Source organism: Mytilus californianus, unplaced genomic scaffold (assembly GCF_021869535.1).
Source record: "Mytilus californianus isolate M0D057914Y unplaced genomic scaffold, xbMytCali1.0.p SCAF_15, whole genome shotgun sequence".
NCBI lineage: Eukaryota > Metazoa > Mollusca > Bivalvia > Mytilida > Mytilidae > Mytilus > Mytilus californianus.
In genome coordinates this window covers 17,088,413-17,109,680 of record NW_026262637.1, presented here as the reverse complement: position 1 = coordinate 17,109,680, position 21,268 = coordinate 17,088,413, and the positions used below count along the sequence as shown (strand labels likewise).

The window sequence follows — 21,268 nt, the reverse complement described above, 5'->3', positions numbered from 1 at the left end:
AAAGGGACATTCAAACTCATAAGTCGAAAATAAACTGAAATCGCCATGGCTCAAAAACGAAAAAGAACAAAAGGACAAACAATAGTACACAAAACACATTATAGAAAACTGAAGACTGAGCAACACGAACCCCACCAAAACCTGTGCGTTCGCTGAAAGAAATAACAAGTTCTCATTATTTGCTGAGAGGGTCGTGCATCTTCTACGTTTACTTACACTGCGGCCATGTCTTAAGTCTGAAAATGTAAACAAAAAAGTCCCAGACATAAGAGGTTTATAAATTATTCCAAATAATAAGGATGTTCTTGTCCCAGCCAGAAAACCCTGACCGTGTTAGGCGCAACATTTTGGAAGTTTTGGTCCTCGGTGCTCTTCGGCTTTGTATTTGTTTTGGCTTTCAAGCTTTTTTCATCTGAGCGTCACTGGATGGTCTTGTGTGGACGAGACGCACGTCTGGCGTATTGAATTTTAAGCCTAGTACCTTTTGTTAGCTATTATTCGTGTGTTTCTTTGTCCTATATGTTCTCCCATGTATTTGTATTGTGGTCCTGTCATGTGATGTTGTCGTTTTGGTGTTGTGTTTGACGTTGCCATTAAAGTGGGAGGTTTGGCATGCCACAAAACCAGGTTCAACCCACCATTTTTTTCTTAAAATGTCCTGTACCAAGTCAGGAAAATGGCCATTGTTATATTATAGTTCGTTTCTGTGTGTGTTACATTTTAATGTTGTGTTTTTGTTGTGTCGTTGTTCTCCTCTTATATTTGATGCGTTTCACTCAGTTTTAGTTTGTAACCCGAATTTGTTTTTATCTCTATCGATTTATGAGTTTCGAACAGCGGTATACTACTGTTGCCTTTATTTACATGTATATATAAGTTTATAATTAACATATTTGACATCATTTATATTTATATGTGACTTTAAATAGACATCTTATCGCATATTTACTATTTAAAGATTGTGTATTTCCTACTTACCTGTTCTTTTTAATTCAATTCTAACTTTCGCTTCTGGATAATTCAATAAGTAAACATATTTTGGATACAACATATGGTCATTAAACCAGGTATTTCGAACCATTAATTTCATTGATAACTAATTGCGTATGTTTTAAACACTGTTGTTAAGTATAGAAAAGTACATGTAGTTTTTGTTTTATCAGAGAATTCCTGTATATTGATTAATAACTGATATGCATTGAAAAAGCTGCACATATAAGTACTTCTTGTGTATCTTAATAAATAAGGTTCCTATGATTATGGTAAACTTAACAAAACGAACCACCTGCGATCATCCCATGTAATTGGTGGAGTTTGTGTTACTCGGCTTGTAGTTTTTTATGTAGTGTTTTTGGACTTGTCTGTCTATTTGTCTTTTTTGGGTTTTTTTTTGCCATGTGGCGTTGTCAGTTTTTCTTCGATTTATGAGTTTTTAATGCACCCTTGATATCATCCGCCTCTCTATCATTATCAGGAGAGGTTGGTACAAAAAAATATCTTCGAGTCTGCACTGTCAAGTACAAAAAATTTACATACGCTGAAATTCACATCAAAGATTATAAATAATAATACAAGATGTTTATGCATTACATGGCATAGCTATTTTGATGATTCTTGGTGTCAGAATTCAAGAAGATATGATCAATAGTTGATGAAAAAATGCTTCAAAATGTTTTATTTTATTCCATACTTATGTTACAGAAGAGAAAAAAAGCATCACATGGTAGGTTGTTGAGGAAAATCCTTCAAACGTTTTCTATCTTTCCATTTCATTTTAAGGAAATACACGTATCAGATGATTCTGTCTAATGGACTGTAAATGTTTTACAAGTTTGAAAATGCAAAACACAGAATTTTAAAGCTAAAAAGCTTTTGTCAAAAAAGATTGCAATACAATATCAAGAAGTTATCAATTGCTGTTGTTGGGAAAAATACGACGGAAAACTTGTAAGGAAGTGAGAAAATAATCGTTAGATAAGGAGTGAATTGTTTCCGTAGTCAGTCCAACCTCATGATAAATACATGTTATATTGAACATCAATTTAATGCAATCATGATACATTTATTTGGCAAGTTTTTACATATCCATATATATTAAAAATCATCAAATTAGAACACATTGAAACTTTTTCAAACGTTGATTTGGTCCAGTAATTTGGTAAGCATGATTTTTTAACAATTAAGCAATAATAATAACAATATAAAATTATTGATGTATTGTCTTCAGTAATTGTTACAGGTAATACTAGCTGTGTGTGCGCGACAAGAAATAATAGTTTCTCTTAATTTTAAAGAAGGCATCTTCTGTGTATACACATACTGCCATGTCGTTCAGCCTAATTACAATGTTAATAAAAAAAAAAAAGCCCAGTGATAAGAGGTAAACTTTACAATTAGCATATTTTACATGATTTATATTTATATATATATATTATTTAAATACATATCTTATCACATATTTACTATTTAAAGATTATGTATTTCCCACTTACCTGTTATTCAAAACATGTGACTTGTTATTTCAATTGTAACTTTCGTTTCTTGATAATTCATTAACTTATTTTGGATGGAACATACAACATATTTTCATTATTAACAAGGTATTTCGAAGCTTTCATTTCATTTATAATTAGTTACATTTGTTTTGAATACTGTTGTTAGATATAGAAAATTAAATGTTGTTTTTGTTTCCACAAAAAAAATCCTGAAAATTGACACAGAAACTGATATGCAAGTTTAAAGCCGCTAATACAAATGTAAAAATTGCACATATACATGTAAGTACATCTTTATCTAAATTATAAGGTTCATAAGAGCATAATACGCTTACCCTTCCGGAACACCCAAGGTTATCCCCAGTTTTTGGTTGGGTTCGTGTTGCTCGGTTTTTATTTTTCTATGTAATATTTTGTGGAATTATTGTGGAATTGTTTGTCTATTTTTTTTTTTTTTTTTTTTTTTTTGCCATGGGGTTGCCCTTTTTTCTTCTATTTTTGAGTTGTGTAAATTTCATACGCCTCTTTTTATAACATCAGTCAAATTAATAAGAAGTCGGAACAAAGCATTATCAGGAGAGGTGGGTATCATAAATACCTTCGAGCCTGCATTGTCAAGTTAAAAATTTTTACATCCGTGAAAATTCACATCAAAGATTATAAATTATATACAAAAAAGCATGTCATCACAAACAGTAGTTACGTAACTTAATACAAATAATACAAGATAACGACTAGAGATAAAATAAAAAATCAAACGTGTAGTTTAACTACCGGTATGCCTACCAGTATATTTAAAGACAAAATCAGTTATATATGTTCAAAACATCTTACGTACTATTTTATATACATGGCATATATACATTATCCTTCTTTAAAGAAGCACATGGTCATATTGATTTTTAAAGCTTTTTTAATCCGAATTTCAGTTTGACAAAAAGATCAACTTAATGGTTGATACTTTTATAAATTTTCTTAAAAATACACAAAGTTCAAACATTTAATGTTTACTGATTAAAGCGTTTGTTTGAATTACATTGTCCATCTACATGCTCTCTTCAATTTAAACTAATTACAGCAGGATTTGACCATACATATTTAAATTCTCTGTAGATTAAATAGTGTACAAGAAAGTCAATTTGAGGACAAAATGGGTCGTGTTGCATCGAGAAATGAAAATGTCAACACCGAAACAATACCAGCAGTAAAACATTTAGACGATTTAGACAAAGTTAAAGATAACAACAATAGAAAGACGTTTCCAGATCCTAAACCACCAAAACGATGTAAGAAAGATATTCTTCCTGATGTCTCAAAGTTGAAGCATATTGACGACCATGTGATGAAGGTATACCTTTCCTTAGTTAACAAAATTACTTCGTGATCATATTCAACTATTACATTGGAATGTTTTTATTTCATCATTTAAGGTTGCAGAATTGAGGGGTTCGCCCACACCATCAACAATGACTTGACATAAGCTGGCATACCATCAAAGCAGACATATTTCATTTCTAAAGAATCCAGTCAAAAGTCTTTGAAAGTGTAACTCAATCTGATAACTTTGTGTGTTAAACATTGTTTAACTTGCAACAACAATGGAAAAAGTTTTGATTACTGGTATTTTCATTGAAAACATTTGTCATTCATTATTTCTCGATCACTGACGAGGAAGTGTCTATCTAAGAGACATACATTTTTTGTAAGTGTATTTGTTTAGTTACTTAAACATGAACAAATTCAAATTACAAATTACCTTTATCATTTACAAATGAACCCATCACAATTTTAAGTACTGATACATTTAAACATTTTCAATTTGAAAACGAATTCTGCAGAATATCGGACAGACTTTGTCGTAATAAATATTTATGGGAAATTGAAAAGCTTTTAGACTGGAGGGTTTACTACAAAAATATATGCTACAATACACAAATTTAAAGTATCGTATGCATGATGTTCTTTGAATTGGATATATTAAAATCAATCAATACACACACATTATGAATCATGAATCATAGATTTAAATTTAGGTCGTCCACATACAATACATGACAATATGCGTAAGTTTTTATACGTAATATATACTCCCTGTAAGTACTTGGAAACTTTCCAATTTAAGAATGACGATAAAAATTTCCAAGGTCTTGTTTTAGAATATTTTTTTTCACCGTATTTATTTTTTTATTTTGAATTTTAAACAAGTTTGACTCAACATAATAGATACCCGGAATTTCAAACAAATTTGACTCAAAATAAAAGTTCCCAAACTACCAATTACCCTTTTATGATTTACCCCTAAACTTTAATCTTTAATCCTATTAAAAATCATATTTTTATGGATTTTATTTTCTTTGAATTTTCTACTAATATGTTTGTAGCTCTTAGTTTCCGTTCTATTAGGGCCCGGGAGGATAGTTTTTTAAAGTATCCTAAGATATGTCATAAGACCATCTTATGACTAGCATATGATATGCAATAGAATGAAAAGCAGAGCTGTCCTTAGATAGTTATAACTATGATGCTCTTATGATTGATATAAGTGAACATATTTTCTTTTATTATAAATAATGATTAAAAATGATAAAAGTAACTATAAAAATAATAAGTATGAAAATAATAATTATTACCATTCTTATTATTTACGAATATTTTATTTTTTACATTATAATTAATATGTAATTATATATGAAACAAAATCTTGAATTTAAAGTTGATAGTTTGTTTAGATTTATTTTGTATGGATAATAAATTTCTAGAACTTCGTGTTCATGTATTATTATACATGAAGTGATGTTGAATTGAAAATACTTTTAAGAATTGGTACATCGAGTACCCGCTTAACGGAATGCCCCAGCAAATACGTTAATTAACTACTAGATTAGGAAAGAAATAATATATGTATATATACATTTATTATGAGTTATAATCATGAGTTAGAAAAGGAGTCCAAAGTTAACGTTGCATGAGATTGACGAAGTGAAGAATACATCTTTATTATCTAGCAGACAGAGCAACACAACGCTGCATGTGCAATGATAAATGCAGTAAATGACATTAGAACGAGGAGGTCTGGAGATATCGTTACATTAAATATAATCATATTAAGACCATCATAATTCATGTCGCGAAGTGTCTTAAGTTAACGATAAAATTTATGAACATATCTTACGACAATGACATGTCAAATAAGACAGTCATGAGATATTTTCGAAAACCAGGTCCCCAAAATCAGTACAGGCACAGCAAATAACAAACAAAATTATTACGATTCAAATTATCAAGGGACTTCCATTTAATTTATTGGGGGGGGGGGGGGGGATTCAAATTATCAGGGGACTACCATTTAATTTATTGGGGGGGGGGGGGGGCTTTACAGAATTTTTTGGCAGATTGGATGTTCATTTCACTTGTTGACGGCTTGATTTTTTTTATTTCTGATCGGTCCTTGCCACGTGAAAATTTATTTCAATTTTGGCCATAATTGTGTCCTGTATATTGTTGGGCAGAATATTCATTTTCATCCTGTCTAGGGCAAGTTTATTTTTTGCAGTTTTTTTTATTGCTATTCTCACCATGTCAGAGCATTTATTTCCCCTACCCAACCCCCATAATCTCAAATTGTCGTCCCCTATGAACTTTCATGCGAACGGATTTTCGTAGCTCTTATAGTTTTCGAACCGAAAGTGCCACACTAATGGTCAACCGAAAATTCCCTTTTAACATTTAAATAATAGTTGTGGTATAGTTCTACCGGTGTACATAACATACGAAAACAGAAGCACTGAAGGTGTTTCTATTATGTGTTGTGTTCAGGATAGCTCAGAATCAATGGTCCTACGGGGATCTGTAAGGCTAGATGCCCTACGGGGATCCTTAACGCTAGATGTCCTACGGGGATCATTAAAGCTAGATGTCCTATGGTGATCATTAAGGCTAGATGTCCTTCTTCTTTCTTTACTGTGCCGGGCTTCTCATGAGCATTATCGAGGATCCTTAAGACTAGATGTCCTACGGGGATCCTTAAGGCTAGATGACTTTGTCCTAAGATGATTCTCATTGTCTTTCGCAGGAATTTGTAACATTGTAATGTGTCAAACTTATATTTATACATGTTGAATAATATTCAGGTGTACTTCCTTATTATGTTTACCATGTTTTACAGTTCACTACGAAAGAACAAGCAGGTAATAAGAATTTCAATGCAAAGGGGCATTTTACAATTGATTTAAAGCCTGCCTTTGTATGCGGTCGATACGAGAATATATCGATCTGAAAGAGGTACATGTATAGAATGAGTATATACTTTTTTGGATAGTATTCATATTAATTTTTTCATTTATTTTATAAATTAGACTCCAAGATATGCAGAACGATCCATTGAAAAACTAGCAGAGTACTTAATTAAACCAGCAACAAACGATATAGAAAAAGTGAGAGCATTCTATAAATGGGTTACCGAAAATATCAGGTAAATAAATATTAAATATTGAAAATTTTTACGTCAAAGTAAATTGATACGTATTTTATATCTCACTGTTCTGCATACACGAAAATCAGATTCAATGTTTACATGATTCATTGTTTAACTTTAAAAAAAAAAATAGACGATAAAATGGACCAGATTTAAATTTCTTTATTTTTTTGTAGATGGAATTATAGCTTATAAAATAGAAAGGATTAAAAATGTTCACACATAAGACAATAATTGCAAAATCGACACTATTAAAGTGAAAAATGTATTAACACAAACAGTTCATAAAACCTGACAAAACCAAACACTCGACTGACACATTCATTTATTGTATTGATAAATAAAATGTATGCAGTCAAAATTTAAATACTTAATATATATATATAGTACATGTATATATTTTTCTTCAGTTATGATACAGAATCCTATTTTGGAAGGAGGCGAAATGTTTCCAATGATCCTTCATCATTGTTGTCCTGTAAAAGTAGTGTGTGTGATGGTTATGCTTCTATATTCCAGTTACTGTGCGAGTAAGTACAGATGTATATTATATATATATATGATCAAATGAAAACACATTCAAATGTATTTATTTCATATCGGTTAAGAATTAGCTTCTCTTATTGGATAAAAAGGGACCACATGACATTTTTTATTCTTCAGTAATAAATTCCATCGGTCTTTAACAGAACAAAACGGACAAGAAAACAGGTCGTTGACGGACTTTTACATGTTAATGACCGGTTGAGCGTGGTTTCTTTGTTAATGACCGGTCGGGCGTGGTTTCTCTGCTTAGAGAGATGTCCCTTTAATAAAACATTTTCCTGTTTTGAATTTCATATTTAAGTTGTTGAATTGTTTAACATATGTTTTCGTAATTTATAAAATTATAGAAAACTTTATTTAGTATTCATATACTGAAAAGTTGCACTTAAATGAATGGCAGTTCCTTATAGTTACATGTATTACTATTACTGGTCTTCACTCTTTGATATAGAAATCGTACAATAACTCGAGTTTGCTTTGAACATTTTGAATTTATGAGAATTTGTAAAAACATGGTACCTCAATGAAATAAACATAATAGTTATTGAAGAACTGGTCATTATCGTGATACATGGACTGCCCGTAGGACAGTCCTTATATCACGATAATGACCAGTTTTTCAATAACTATTATGTAATTATCATTTCCTGTAATATACAGGAATTTTAAATTAGTCGTCTAACTTATGATAATGTGAAATTGATTTACATTCTTTTTATAAGTTACGGACAATAGAGTTCCATAAATTTCTTTTAGACAATCAGTATCTGTGTAATCCTTTGAACAAGAATTATATGTCATGAAATCATCGAAAAGACAAGTCTATAAATTCGTAACGTTCAGTATGATAGCAGCAATGGTTAATTTCATTTTTAATCTAACAAGGTTGTAACAGAAAGACTTTATGAAAACTATCATGTTTTTCACCTCAGAATTGAAGTAATATAAGGCTCATGTTTCATTGATTGTTTGTTAGCACTGCATTCATAGATATTTTGTGCAATTTTACTGAATCGCTTTTGAGTTCAAAACTTGAAAGGTTCGATGATTGAATGGTGTCTTTATTTATATTTGTTAGTCATGCTGGAATACCGGTAATGAAAATCAATGGCCATTCTAAAGGATACAGCTACAAACCAGGTTTTAAATTTTCTAAAGACACACCTTCTAACCATGCTTGGAATGCTGTCTATGTCTGTGGAGAATGGCGATTTATCGAGACAACATGGGGAGCTGGAACCGTTGGTAATAACAAGCAATTCAAAAAGAATTTCACAGAGTTTTACTTCCTTACAGATCCAGAACATTTCATTGTTGACCATTATCCATGTTTTGATAACGATGAAGTTGAGAGTGCAAAATGGCAGCTTTTGAAGAAACCAATGTCACCAGAAACATTTAATATGAGGATAAAACCTTCACGACACGCTCGAGAATGGGACATAAGATTTAAGTCTCACAAAATGAATGTGTTAGAAATGAACAAAACCATTGATATAAAATTTCATACAAAATCCACAAAGTTGGACGACGTTAACGTTAAGCTATTTGATTCGAAGGGATGCAACAAAGAACAGTACGTCGGAATAAGAAAGCAAAACAAAACATTTTTTGTTACTGTGACACCACCATCGAGTGGGGAGTATACTTTGGATATATATGGTTCAGTCGGTGCTGATTCTAAGACTTTAGAATGTCTGATAACTTACGTGATAAAATGTCAGACTGTAGATAGTGGCATCTGCCCCTTTCCAAAATTTGATAGTTTCTATGGACCCGTCGAAAACTGGAAGGAAAGGGGATTCCAAAATGTCGGGAAAATTCCAACATCGATAACATCTAAAAATGGAGAAGTTTGTGTTCCAATCAAAGTTAAAGATGGTACAAAGGTCATGGCAACATTAAAGAACAGTGATGACGTCAAACTTGTTCAGTATACGCTATTAGAAATGGACAAGCATTTGAAATTGCGAGCTAGATTACCCAAGAAAGGATATTATCGATTAATTGTTTTTAGTCAGTTTAACTCAGAAAGCAGTTATACGCCAGCCGTCAACATCCTCGTTCAAAACTTGAAAGAACCAGATATAACGAGTCCTTTTCCACAAACATACCCAGAGACATTAAAATTCAAATGTAGTCTCGTAGAACCCATTATGCGCGATCTTCCCGCCAACAGTGATGTGCGTTTCCGTTTTAGTTCATCCGTTATGTCAGAAGCAGCTATAGCAAGGGAACATATAGCTAAAAAGACTGCCAATACATGGGATACTACGATTAAAACACCACCTTTTGGTGAAGTTCGTGTAAGTGGTAAAATTAACAATGACGAAACGTCCTGGGTTGTTTATAGCTTCAGAGTGAAATGAATTTATTTAAAACATTATAAGAAGTTACTAACTTGCAGTCAGTTAAAACTGAAAGGTCCAGTTTAGTACTATGCAATGATTGATTTTACATTAGCAACAGTTATATTGTAATTAGATTTTACAAAAAAAAATGTTCTAATTTGTAATAATCATTCATGTACATTTATGAACTTTCACCTGCTTGTTAAATCATTATAAGCATATCAGAATAATATGCATTTTTGAAACAATTACCTGTCTTTCTAATATTTTATTTTCGTTATCATATTTTTTTATCATTTTGTATTATTTCGTGGTTTTTCATAGTTACACATGGAAGGTTCTACCATTGGAGTACAGGGGCAATTTACTACAAATATCACATGTAATTTGCATATATTTTCCACATGAATTGTGTAGGTTTTATTAAATAGAATTGATATTGAGAAATAAATCTATAAATCCCCATTGACCGTGCGAGTTCCTCGTGAGAAGTCAATGTCGATAAACGCCCTCGTAGTAGTAGTTTCTTTAAATCTAACGAAAAGTCTTTTACCGTATACGGATAATTTTAACATATTCCAACTTGCCAGTTGTGCACATGCACTTGTCTCTGAAAAAAAATTCTATCTACCTTAATATAACACAAGGTACTTAACTCGCATTTTTTTTAAATTTTACCTGGTCGCGAAATTCCGTTATATTTCGATTTCTCGGTTGTCAACCCCACTAAAACTTGTTATGCCGTAAATTTAAATTGATTTATCTACACAATGGTGTATAACACGCCTAACTTTGTTGTCAGAATCATTCGTAGCAGGCCTCCCCAAGTATGTCAACCGTAATTATTTCGTCTACCAACACCCGATTGGAAATATAAGATATAATGATTTTCTGTTACGAAAGAGCAATAGAAATAAGTGACTACTTGTAGATTACATTTTTGAATATTCAGGTATATTATAGTAAGCTATAATATACGAAGGACTAGTTGTTACATGTACCCATTTTAGAATCAATTAAGGTTTAAATATATATTCTAACTATTGGCCACATAAAGCTTACCACTACATCAATATTTTATATATTTTAAGTTATATAAACGTACATACATTATACATATGCTTAAATTATCTTCAAATTATCTTAAATTATCTTAAAGATTTAGATGTTTGATCAATATCAACTCTATTCCTCTTTTTCAGTGGGTAGCTTATAGTAATGATAAGACAATTAGATGAACTTTAGACTGTTCAGAACATAGGAAGAAATAAGGCCATGACTTTGCTTGATCCTTGTCAATATATAGATTTTGAATAAGTGCATAATATCTGTGATAATGACAACGGATGAGTTGTTCAACGATCTTTTCTGTTTCATATATATGAGATAGATAGAGAATATCATATGACTTTTTCAATATCACACCTGTATCAAACCGAGACACCAATATAATCCCAAGAGCTCTGCTCGAGGGGTTGAGGGTTGATACAGAGTGTGATATTGAAAAAGCCATATCATATACACTTTATTATATACATGTACCTCAAGTACAACTAAATAAGTCACTTTAACAAGATGTTTTTTTTTCACGTGACATGACGTAAAACATGTATAAGGGGTTGGATAAAGCCCTTGTAACCCTGACTAATATCGATTACGTGACGTCATACAGATTAGGGGTTTGATAAAGCCTTTGCAACCGTGACTGATATCGATATCATAACGATTGGCTGATACAGCACGATTGCCATCGATTGTATTACACATACGATTTACTTGTATTTACTAAGAAGTATATAATAAAAAGAGATAATCGCGATGAATACCAATGTCAAACCCATAAAATTTCAAACAATCATTGTTTCGTTCAAATAAATTATCATACCAGGAAAGAGAGCTAGATCTGGAAAAGGAAACTTCTAAAAATCAGCACAGGAAATTACCTATTAGAAAGAAAAAAACATCGTCGTGTGAATTTTATGACGATGTATTTCCCATTAGGTAATAGTGGTAAAAATTTAAGTTTAAGTTTAAAAGCTCAATATCATAAATATTTGACTGACACATAAACAGTTATATAGGAATCGAATTTACATACATGAAGAATAACTCTTTGTTTCATTGGTAAATAAAAGCATCCCCTTTTTGAAGATAGACCATTTCACTACAAATAATGTAGTTTTAGAAATTTATCCCTATATACCATTGGAGATAGACCATGGAAATTTTAACTTTGTCATATCCCCAATTCTGTACTGCTGCATTTGCTAAGAATTGCTCATAGATTGAGTCAAAACCATGCAAACCATTTACTCATAGTACTATTAAGATAATTTTTATAACAATTATTTAACAGCAAAAATACATGACAAATAGTGAAGATACAACACTATGAAAATATTTGTTTTGGACCTAACTAGATGAATTCGCCATTGTAATCCAATGAGAGTGTGGAGATAGAACAGTGTAGTTCTTACAAAAAACTCGTAGGGTGTAGAAATCTCGTATTATAGTGGTATAAATAGGGAGATAGACCCATGTCTTTCTATGTTGTGATGTTACACTATTGTTTCAGATAAGGGTGAAGGTTTGGTATCATTAAAACGTTTAAACCCGCTGCAATTGTTTGCACCTGTCCTAAGTCAGGAATCTGATGTTCAGTAGTTGTCGTTTGTTGATGTGGTTCATAAGTGTTTCTCGTTTCTCGTTTTTTATATAGATTAGACCGTTGGTTTTCCCGTTTGAATGGTTTTACACTAGTAAATTTTGGGGCCCTTTATAGCTTGTTGTTCGGTGTGAGCCAAGGCTCCGTGTTGAAGACCGTACTTTGACCTATAATGGTTTACTTTTATAAATTTTGACTTGGATGGAGAGTTGTCTCATTGGCACTCATACCACATCTTCTTATATCTACTTGTACTTGGATTAGGTAACGTATTTTTATCAAAAGTTGACATATAACACTATTAGATTCACACGACGACATGCTGTATGAGGAAGGCATCTTGGTAACATTATCCAAACAAAAACTATCCGAACAGTTATCTACATTGTTCATTGATAATTATAGTTTGAATTTTTTCACAAAGGTTTTGAAGGAGAACAGAGATCTGAGAAGGGAAAAATAGTCAAATGTCAGACCACACATATGCAAATGGTGACGTTTAACAAACAGAAACTAGATATTCGTCATCATTTCCACTTAATGTTGTTATTTCGAAACTGTCCTTTATCGCCAACTACATTAAACATTTGTTAGTAGATATAGGAAGTTGTGGTATGAGTGCCAATGAGACAACTCTCCATCCAAGTTACAATTTATGAAAGTAAACCATTATAGGTCAAGGTACGGCCTTCAACACGGAGCATTGGCTCACACAAAACAGCAAGCTATAAAGGGCCCCAGAAAATTGGCTATTTCGGTTCTGAAAAATAAATCTTATTTGAAAGAGAAGTGACGGTGTTAAAATGGGTTTATAAAACTGAATGAGAGAAAAAGATAGCTTTCGCCTACGTTCATCCCACTTGTTTGGTGGGGTCCGTGTCTCTCAATCAAGTGAAGTGTTTTGTGGACTTTTGTTGCTGATTGTTTCGTCCTTTTTTTTCCTTTTGGACATTGTTTTATCTGGATTTAAAAAAACAAAATTTTGAATGCAGCTTTGGTATCTTTTCTCTCTATCTCTCTTTTTGGATTTGCTAGGCAGCTTTTTATGATACTATATTTTATAAAACCACTAACATCTGATGTTGATCCTTTATTAATGATCACGCTTGTTTAATTTTTTTTACTAACCTGCTGATTTAAATATATTCCTTCCGGTATTTTGTTTAATATCGAATTGTTTAAATTTAGAGTTGATAAAGATCGACTCACAGTATTCATAGATATTTGAAAGCTCTTTAATTTAAAATTGGTTACATATGTTAACGGTGAATTAGATGAAATTGTCAACTTAAAGTTCGGTAAATATGAAATGGAAAACACATCATCTTTTATTTGCTTATTCATCACCAATTAGATAGGAACTTGAAAACAAAAGCCTCCCCAAAAGACCGCGAGAGGTCATTATAGACCTTTAGACACGCTCCAATAGCATCTCACATGCATGATCACGATAGCAAAGATTTTAAGACAGTTGAAAATAAATCTGTTGTGAAAATGAAGTAAAATCCAGAAAAGTAATATAAAACTAAGACAAACAGCTCAATTGCCAAAAAAAAAAAGACCAACAAAGTTAACACTTAGTAATACATATAAACGCAAAATGTAGCTTTATATAGTGTTATTTCATTATCACATGGTGCACACAATATCTAACGGCTAGATTGCCGAAAACAATGTTGACAATCATGTCTTTTGCCTGGGCATAGGAAGGAATTGATTTGTAGAAATTGAATTTGATTCATCTATTGGTAGAAACGTCCGGACTTGCAACATAACTTAAACTTAACTCAAAGTGTCTGACATATCTCCCATACATAGAACACACTTGTACGTGTAATATGTTAAGTTATTTTTTAATGAGATCTATTTCTGGTTAATGGCAGACAATCCGAATTGAATCATGTTTCATCGCCGATCACAACTGAACTACACGTCCGGTACTTGCACGTGATTATAGTGATGTGTAGATTATGTCGAAAGTCCGGATCTCTCAATTAAGTTTCAAAGACATCCCTAAATATAAAATTAAGGAGATGTAGTATGATCGACAATGAGACAACTATCCACCACAGTTCGAATGAAGTGTATGTAAGCAATTATAGGCAACCGTACGGCCTTCAATAATGAGAAAAACCCATACCGTATGGTCGGCTATAAAAGGCCTCGACATGTAAAATATGAAACAATTCAATTGAGAAAACTAATGGCCTAATTTATAACAAAACATTTTACAAAAAAAAACCAAACTATGACAGACATGAACCACCGACAACCACTGAACTACAGGCTCCTGACTTGGGACAGGCGCATTAAGAATGTGACGGGGTTAAAAATGTTTGTAAGCGCTCAGTCCTCCCCTAACCTGGGACAGTGGTGTAACAGTACAACATAAGAACAAGCTGTAAAAATCAGTTGAAAAAAGCTTAACTCATCAGATGGATACAAATAGAAATGCATCTAACAAAAACATAGAATGGACGTGGCAGGGTGCTTATACATCCCCACAACAAAAAGACACTAAGGACAGATCTGAGAGTACTCACAGTTACCGACAGCTGTTTGTTACATGTAATTGACATATGTTTGGAACTTTATTTACATCCACTAGTTTATATTTACATATCAAAGTGTAGCCGGACATAATGTTTACTCTTTTTTTTCAGAACTACAGTCACTTAAAAGCAATGCATTGATAGTTCATCAGAACAAATGTAAATTCCTCATTAAAATAAATTAAAAATATTGGCTTATATATCAATACGTTCGCTTAAAATGATGGTAATAGAGTGACGTATTTAATGTATCAAATCAGGCTTAAAATGAATGCTGGTTCACTGATGGTAACTTTATATATTCTACTTTACAGTAAGTTACATGTAATAACCTTTTTTCTTCGTGATTTATTAGTAACAAAGGCTGTTCTTGTAAACATTTTTTAATTTAATTTCAAATATACAGGATTGTATGAAACATGACAGTCATGTTGTGTATATGTCGTTGCTTCTATCAGTTTTCAGACAGAAATAATAAAAACAAAATGATGCAACACACTTTTATATTTTATGACAAAATTAGAATGACGTGATTCTTGATACTTTAAATATCATTACAACAATCTTCCTTTAACCTTAAAATTACCAAAGCGTTTTATCATGCTAGTTTGGTAGTTCTTTGGAATTCACTATTCAGTAATAAAAAAATATAGGACGGTGATAATTACTAATATGACTACCTGACTAAAGAAAAAAGGACCGCAAGTCATTTACAATTGAGCAAGATGTTTTCATAATTTTTCGTCAAAAATATAAAGCGTGTTGGCTTCGGGCATCACTTATAAGATTAAGAAGATGTGGTATAAATGCAAATGAGACAACTCTCCACAAGAGACCAAATGACATAGATGTTAACAACTATAGGTCATCGTACTGCCTACAACAATCAGCCAAACCCATACCGCATAGTCAGCTATAAAAAGCCGCGTAATAACAAATGTAAAACAATTCAAACGAGAAAACTAACGGCAGGCTGATTGATGTACAAAACAATGAACGAAAAACAAATATGTTATACAGCAACGACAACCACTGAATAACAGGCCGCCTGACTTGTTTGTTTACGTTGTATATATATCGTCAAAATGCGACATGTCTTGCAAACCAAAATATGAGAATTACATGTTCAGACTGACTTTAATTTGGCGCCCCAAAAAACAAATGCAAGAATCAACAAATTAAGAAAATAATGATAGATCCCTAATAAATAGTAATACATATAATATATCGCCATCCTGTATAGCTGTAGAAAATAAAGGAAGATTTTTTTTCTGACGAAATACTCATTTCTCTCTTAAGCAAGTCTCGATTATTTTCTTTTTATTTTCACTTTTGCACACATCTATTCTTGCATATTAAGGCAGATATTCGTTTTCATTCTGTTTTGAGCGAGGTAATTTTTTCAGTTACTATACGGCCAGCATATTCTTTTCCAAGACTTATTGCCCCCCTCCCATCAGAACATCAAATGGTATTCCCCTAATCTGAGTTTCAGATCGACCTTTTAAATTAATTTATATCACTCATCAATAAACTTTAAAAACCAATAGCAAAATCAAGATAACGTATCCAAGCCTTATCTAATTCCTTAATGGGATACCATAAATGTGACCATAGTTTGTGTAGATTTATTAATAATTTTTAATGATAAAACTATTTTAGCTTCAGTTTTAATCGAAAAATGTTTATCTTCCGCTAAATACCAACATACTTTCAAAATTTGTTTACAAATAAAGAAGAATTAATTGATATTATTGAAATTTGTATCCAAACAAGATCCTGTTAGTTTTAACATGTTGAAAATGTCCAGAAGAAGTAGCAATATCCTTTCAAGTCATTATGGAAGAACAGTTTAGGACGAGTTAGTTTGTGTTCAAGCATGTATGCGGTATGGGTTTTACTCATTGTTGAAGGCCGTGGGGTGACCTATAGTTGTTAACTTCTATGCCATTTGGTCTCTGGTGGAGAGTTGTCTCATTATACCACATCTTTTTATTTTTATATGTTGTCATCTTAAGAGACAAAGATCTCATTCATGAATTAATATGGATGTCTACCAAACAATTCAACGGTTTATCATTTGTTAGAAATATTTAACTGACAGTGTGTTCCAAATGTGCGCAATGGAGAGAAAAAAAAAACAAAAGAAATTATTTGTTTTAGTCTCCTGTAATTTGTTCTAAAGCTTTTAATTACGTTTGACATAAAAAGACTTTTTGATAAACATATTTTTTTCGGAAATGCTATGTAATTCGCGATAATCTAATAATTCTAGTGGTGGAACAGTGTATGCTGCTAAATTTGAACAATTGCAAGAAGCTGCAAGAATTGTAACTGGTCCCCATAAAGGCACTGACGCCAACATGATTAACACATAGATTGATTGGAAAACACTACTAGAACCCTATTAGAAAAGCATTGAGTTTGTTTTTTTAAAACATTTAAGATGAAAATGCTCCTCGCTACCTTTGCTGTTTAACACCATTATCATGAGAATTTACAGCTGTTTATTACCTGAGAAATGGCGATTATAATATTATCATTACATTGTTTCAGATTATCGATAGCCAATAACTTGTATCTAGATAAACCAATTAAGACAGTTCATGAAAAACTGGCGACCAAAAGGTTTACTAAATACCACATACCACATATAAATTAGCATCAAGCTGCATAGCTGAGCGTATAAAATTAGTTCTACCTCAAATTATAAACAGTGATCAGACCGGTGTCATTCCTGGTAGATTTATAGGGGAAAATACTCGTCTTATTTATGATATTTTATTTCATACAGAACTTAATGATTTACCAGGACTGCTCCTTCTCATAGATTTTGAAAAAGCTTTTGATTCTGTATCATGGAATTTCATTGAAAATGTTTTAGACTTTTTCAATTTTGGCCCCTCTATAAAACACTGGGTAAGAACCTCTTACAAAAATATAAGTTCTGCAGTTTCTCAAAATTGTTTTTTATCTGAATTCTTTGAAATTCAAAGAGGTTGTCGACAAGGGGATCCTTTATCACCTTATATATTTCTTTTATGTGCAGAAATACTTGGAATATTAATTAGAAAAAATAAAGAAATAAAGGGAATTAAAATAGATGATACCGAATATTTGATCTCTCAATATGCTGATGACACTTCAATTATTCTTGACGGTAAACCAGAATCTCTCGATGCATCTCCCCGCCTATTACATAAATATGCTGAAATGTCTGGTCTCCATATGAACTTAGACAAGAGAAAGGTGGTGTGGATAGGGAAGAAAAAATATAGTCAAGACACCATGTGTGTAAAGTGGGGATTGGAATGGGGTTCTAGTAGGTTTAAACTACTTGGAATAAACTTTTCGGTCAATTTGCAAGAAATGGAATCTTTGAACTATTATCCTGAAATAAAAGAAATTGAAAATATAATTAATATTTGGTCTAAACAAACACTTACTCCAGTGGGAAAGATAACAATTATCAAGACACTAATTATTTCAAAATTAAATCATCTGTTTTTAACATTACAAGCACCATGCTATACTACTCTTAAACAACTTATTCATACAATATATTCATTTATTTGGGAAAACAAGCCTGACAAGATTAAAAGAGAAATATTATGTCTGGAATATAAATTTGGGGGCTGAAAATGCTAGATATTGAAGATTATATTAAAGGGTTAAAACTAACGTGGGTCCGACGGTTGCTAAAAAACAATACAAAACTCAAAAAGCTAATAGAAAGCACAGAAAATATTAATATTGAAAAACTAGTATTTCTAGGTCCACCAAACAGATGTAAAAACCCATTTGGAAAGAAGTTTTTCAAGCATGGACAGAAATGCAAAATAAACTTATACCAAAAAATGAAGAAGAATTTTTAACAGACTCACTTTGGAATAATGGAAGTATTAAAATAGGTAACGCATCTGTTTTCTATAAAGACTGGGCTGATAATGGTATTTTGTTGATTAATGATCTGGTAGATAATGAGGGTAAATTAATGTCTTTTGAGCAATGCAAAAATATTTATAAAATTAAATCTAACTTTCTAGTTTATAATGGGATTATATCAGCAATAAAATCATATCAAAATTCTCTTAAACATAATATCTCTATAGACAATCTTTATAAAATTCATGGACCACTTATTCCAAATAACATAAGTACATTTTTTTTTATCAAATAAAGGTTCAAAAGATATGTATAATGTTTTATTAGAAAAAAAAATAGTACAAGGCCTAGCTGTAAAGATAAATGGTCTCTAAGATTAAACAAAAAATTTGATTGGAAAAAAGTGCATAATATGTCTTTCTACACCACAAAAAGCTCTAAACTTCATTGGTTCCAATACAGAATAGTACACAGAATCATAGGCACAAATGAGTTTTTATTCAAAATTAAGATAAAACAAACAGATAAAGGTACTTTCTGTAATGAAGCTATTGAAGATATTGAGTACATATTTTGGACATGCTATAAAATTTCAGATTTATGGATTGAACTTGGTACCGGTAACAAAGGAAATAATGTGATAAAAAACTTAATAATACTCCTTACAAAATTCTATATTTATAGAACAAAACTCTGTGAAAAATAAGGTAAATTTTACAGGACTTCAAAATTACCTCAAAGAATCTCTGGCACTAGAAAAGAATACATCTTTTAAAAGAAACCCTTTTCATATGGCCAATATCTGCTGGGACCCCTGGCTTCCCATATTAGAAGAATAATGTTTTTATTATACAAAAAATAGGTACATTGTGTACCGGAACTACTTTCACTTACATTTCTTTACCTTATCCACATCACCATCCATGTTATGATTTAATACTAGTATATGTTGGTTTATATGTATGCTTGATGTTTTGTCTATGTTTATAACTACATTTATGTTCCTCTAAGTTATTGCCTTTACGAAAATAACTGAAAAAAAAAATCCTTTGCAAGCTGTATTATGAATGCAGTAAGTAAGATATATCTTTTTGTTTTTTGTTTTTTTTGTTTTTGTTTTTTTTTGCTTTTTCCAAAATTCCAAATTTCTGTGATTCTTATTTATTTATTCTTTTATTTTTCTATTCTATTCAAATATACGGATCATTCTATATTGATAATGTATTAGTTGGATATATTATAATTTATAAATGTATATATTACAGATAAAATAAACTAACAAGTACTAACCAAATTGATTATATAACACTAACGGTTAACGAGGCCGGGATAAGGTACCGGTATTTGATGTATCCACTAACAAATGTCAAAACTATCAAATTAAAGTATGATTTACTAAAAAAAAAAAAAAAAAAAAAAAAAAAAAAAAATATAACTTGTATCTATCATTTTTGGCCGGGTTGGACGAAGTCCGAATACTGGCTTATGGTAGCAATGCACATTTAGGAAAATAAAGAATAAAATTGACACTCATAATTTTTAACCACCCTCTTTCCCTTGCTTTCTAGCTTTCTAACTAATAAGGCTTATTGTTTGTGTCATGTATGTGCATATGTATTGAAACAGCAGCTTCTATAGATTTGATTTCGAAAAGTTTAAATGGTGAAACATAATCTCTTATTGGTGACACCATGGCAACAATCTGCATTTATTTGATACAAAATAATACAAAAAGTGGGGGCGAAAAAGTCACAAAAGTCCCAAAAATTTGGTCCAAATTAGAACTTTAATCCATTTGAGTGATATCTTTTCCGAAACCATTGGCATTTATATTATCTTTCATGGGGTCAAATCAAATCATATGCATTTCAATTCATTTTTCCATAAAATTGAATTGTTAAGTTCGAGCATGAAATATAATATTTGTTGGAAAACAGTACATTAATTTCTGGACATATGGCCGGTATGGATGTGAAAATGTAGACTGTCAAATAGAAAATTGCCCTTTAAGCATGCAAAAACAATCTTGATGTTCATCTCAACCCTCTTTGAAGGCTATATTATTCTTCAGCTATTTTAAAAGCAAATTTTATTGCACAACAACTTTCATATTTGACATTCGGGCGGATGGCGGTTGGTTATCGGAGAAAAGTTGGTACCCAATTTGTGCAATCAACTCCTCCTACAGTTTTCAAACAAGATTCCGGAAACTTCACCAGAAGATTGCACATATGTTGAAGTTGAAGGTATTATGGAATTGTTTTCGGATTTTTATTTTTTTTTCTACAGGCTTGGGTACT

At 31.6% G+C, this 21,268-nt stretch overlaps 1 protein-coding gene across 3 annotated transcripts; it reads left to right on the top strand.

Annotated features, from left to right (window-relative positions):
- The first annotated feature begins 999 nt into the window (after positions 1-999).
- LOC127725543 (kyphoscoliosis peptidase-like) lies at positions 1,000-10,165 on the top strand. Of its 3 annotated transcripts, none has more exons than XM_052232598.1 (5): positions 1,000-1,067; positions 3,609-3,843; positions 6,851-6,966; positions 7,380-7,499; positions 8,594-10,165. In XM_052232598.1, exons 2-5 carry the CDS (start codon positions 3,646-3,648, stop codon positions 9,882-9,884), a joined length of 1,725 nt encoding a protein of 574 aa, XP_052088558.1. In that variant the 5' UTR covers positions 1,000-1,067; positions 3,609-3,645; the 3' UTR covers positions 9,885-10,165. The 3 variants fall into 3 exon arrangements, with proteins under 3 accessions (XP_052088558.1, XP_052088556.1, XP_052088559.1); XM_052232596.1 differs by lacking the exon at positions 1,000-1,067 and adding an exon at positions 2,476-2,600; XM_052232599.1 differs by lacking the exons at positions 1,000-1,067; positions 3,609-3,843 and adding an exon at positions 4,537-4,558.
- The last annotated feature ends 11,103 nt before the right edge of the window (positions 10,166-21,268 follow it).

Coding starts and splice junctions, on each gene's coding strand:
- LOC127725543 (XM_052232598.1), top strand. CDS start 3,646: ATGGGTCGTGTTGCATCGAGAAATGAAAATGTCAACACCGAAACAATA. Junction 6,967..7,379: donor TGGGTTACCGAAAATATCAG/GTAAATAAATAT, acceptor ATTTTTCTTCAG/TTATGATACAGAATCCTATT. Junction 7,500..8,593: donor ATATTCCAGTTACTGTGCGA/GTAAGTACAGAT, acceptor TATATTTGTTAG/TCATGCTGGAATACCGGTAA.